Source organism: Apodemus sylvaticus, chromosome X, assembly GCF_947179515.1.
Source record: "Apodemus sylvaticus chromosome X, mApoSyl1.1, whole genome shotgun sequence".
In the NCBI taxonomy this organism is placed as follows: domain Eukaryota; kingdom Metazoa; phylum Chordata; class Mammalia; order Rodentia; family Muridae; genus Apodemus; species Apodemus sylvaticus.
Genome location: NC_067495.1, coordinates 39,591,173 through 39,592,253, shown reverse-complemented (window position 1 = coordinate 39,592,253; position 1,081 = coordinate 39,591,173). Strand labels below are relative to the sequence as shown.

The following is a 1,081-nucleotide window of genomic DNA, read 5'->3' as shown; positions in this document are numbered from 1 at the left end:
GCCATGACACATTTAGAAAAGAATAGCATGGCTGCTTTTTGCAGTACTGCATCAAGAAAAGTAACTTACAGAAAGCTAAAGAAGCCAGTACTCTGAGAACTGAAAAAAAAGTTTTTTAAATGCATCCTGCATTCCACTTGCTCTGATCCAAGACATATTTCATTGATTAGTTGCTGCAAAGATTCTGAGAATCAAATTCACAGAAATCAGGCAAGAGAGGAATTATTAAATTATAAAGTAGCTTTGCCTTCTAGCTGCCATCTTGCATGTGTGTGCCTTATCTCAGCTGGTCTTCCCAAGACCCCTTACATGAACCTTAGTCCCCCACTAGGCCCCATTTTCACTTCGACAAGATGAAAGAAACCATCAAGAACCAGGCACAGCTCACCAAACTGCAGGGACAAGAGGGCACTGGTGGGAAAGGAACTGCTTGTAGAAAGAAGAAGGTGGTTCACAGAGCAGCCACAAAGGATGATAAAAATCCACAGTTCTCATCAAAGAAGTTAGGGGTAAACAATATCTCTGGTATTGAAGAGGTGAAAATGTTTACAAACCAAGGAACAGTGATCCATTTTAACAACCCTAACTTCCAGGAGTCTCTGGGAACAAACAGTTTCACCATTACAGGCCACGCTGAGACAAAGCAGATGAGAAAAATGCTTTCCAGCATCCTAAACCAGCTTGGTGCAGACAGTCTGACTAGTTTAAAGAGAATGGCTAAAGCTCTTCCCAAGTAATCTGTGTACAGAAAAGCACCATTTGCTCCTGGAGAGGAGGATAGGGATGAAGTTCCTGACCTGGTGGAGAATTTTAATGAGGCTTCTAAGAAGGAGGCAAGACTGTGACACTTGCAGAAGTTACAGGAGCTGCAATTTTATATCACGACTCCTTAAAAAATTTTTTATTCATTTTTGATCTGATAAAATCTAGATCTCTAATATTTTTAAGCCTAAGCCCTCTGGCCACTGCCATTCTTTTCAGTTTTTGCTTATACCTAATTCAAAGTTAAACAGAAGAAGCCTGGGAATAAAGATTGGAAAAGGTTAATGAAAAAGTAAAGTAGTTTTACTGGCTGTACATA

At 40.0% G+C, this 1,081-nt stretch overlaps 1 protein-coding gene across 1 annotated transcript; it reads left to right on the top strand.

Annotated features, from left to right (window-relative positions):
* Positions 1–353: 353 nt before the first annotated feature.
* LOC127674441 (transcription factor BTF3-like) lies at positions 354–845 on the top strand. The gene is made up of 2 exons (XM_052170228.1): positions 354–733; positions 782–845. Exons 1-2 carry the CDS (start codon positions 354–356, stop codon positions 843–845), a joined length of 444 nt encoding a protein of 147 aa, XP_052026188.1.
* Positions 846–1,081: the final 236 nt, after the last annotated feature.

Excerpts from the sequence above, each read along its gene's own strand:
- LOC127674441 (XM_052170228.1), top strand. The coding sequence starts at position 354 with ATGAAAGAAACCATCAAGAACCAGGCACAGCTCACCAAACTGCAGGGA. Across the intron at positions 734-781 it reads ATGGCTAAAGCTCTTCCCAA|GGATGAAGTTCCTGACCTGG; the intron begins GTAATCTGTGTA and ends AGAGGAGGATAG.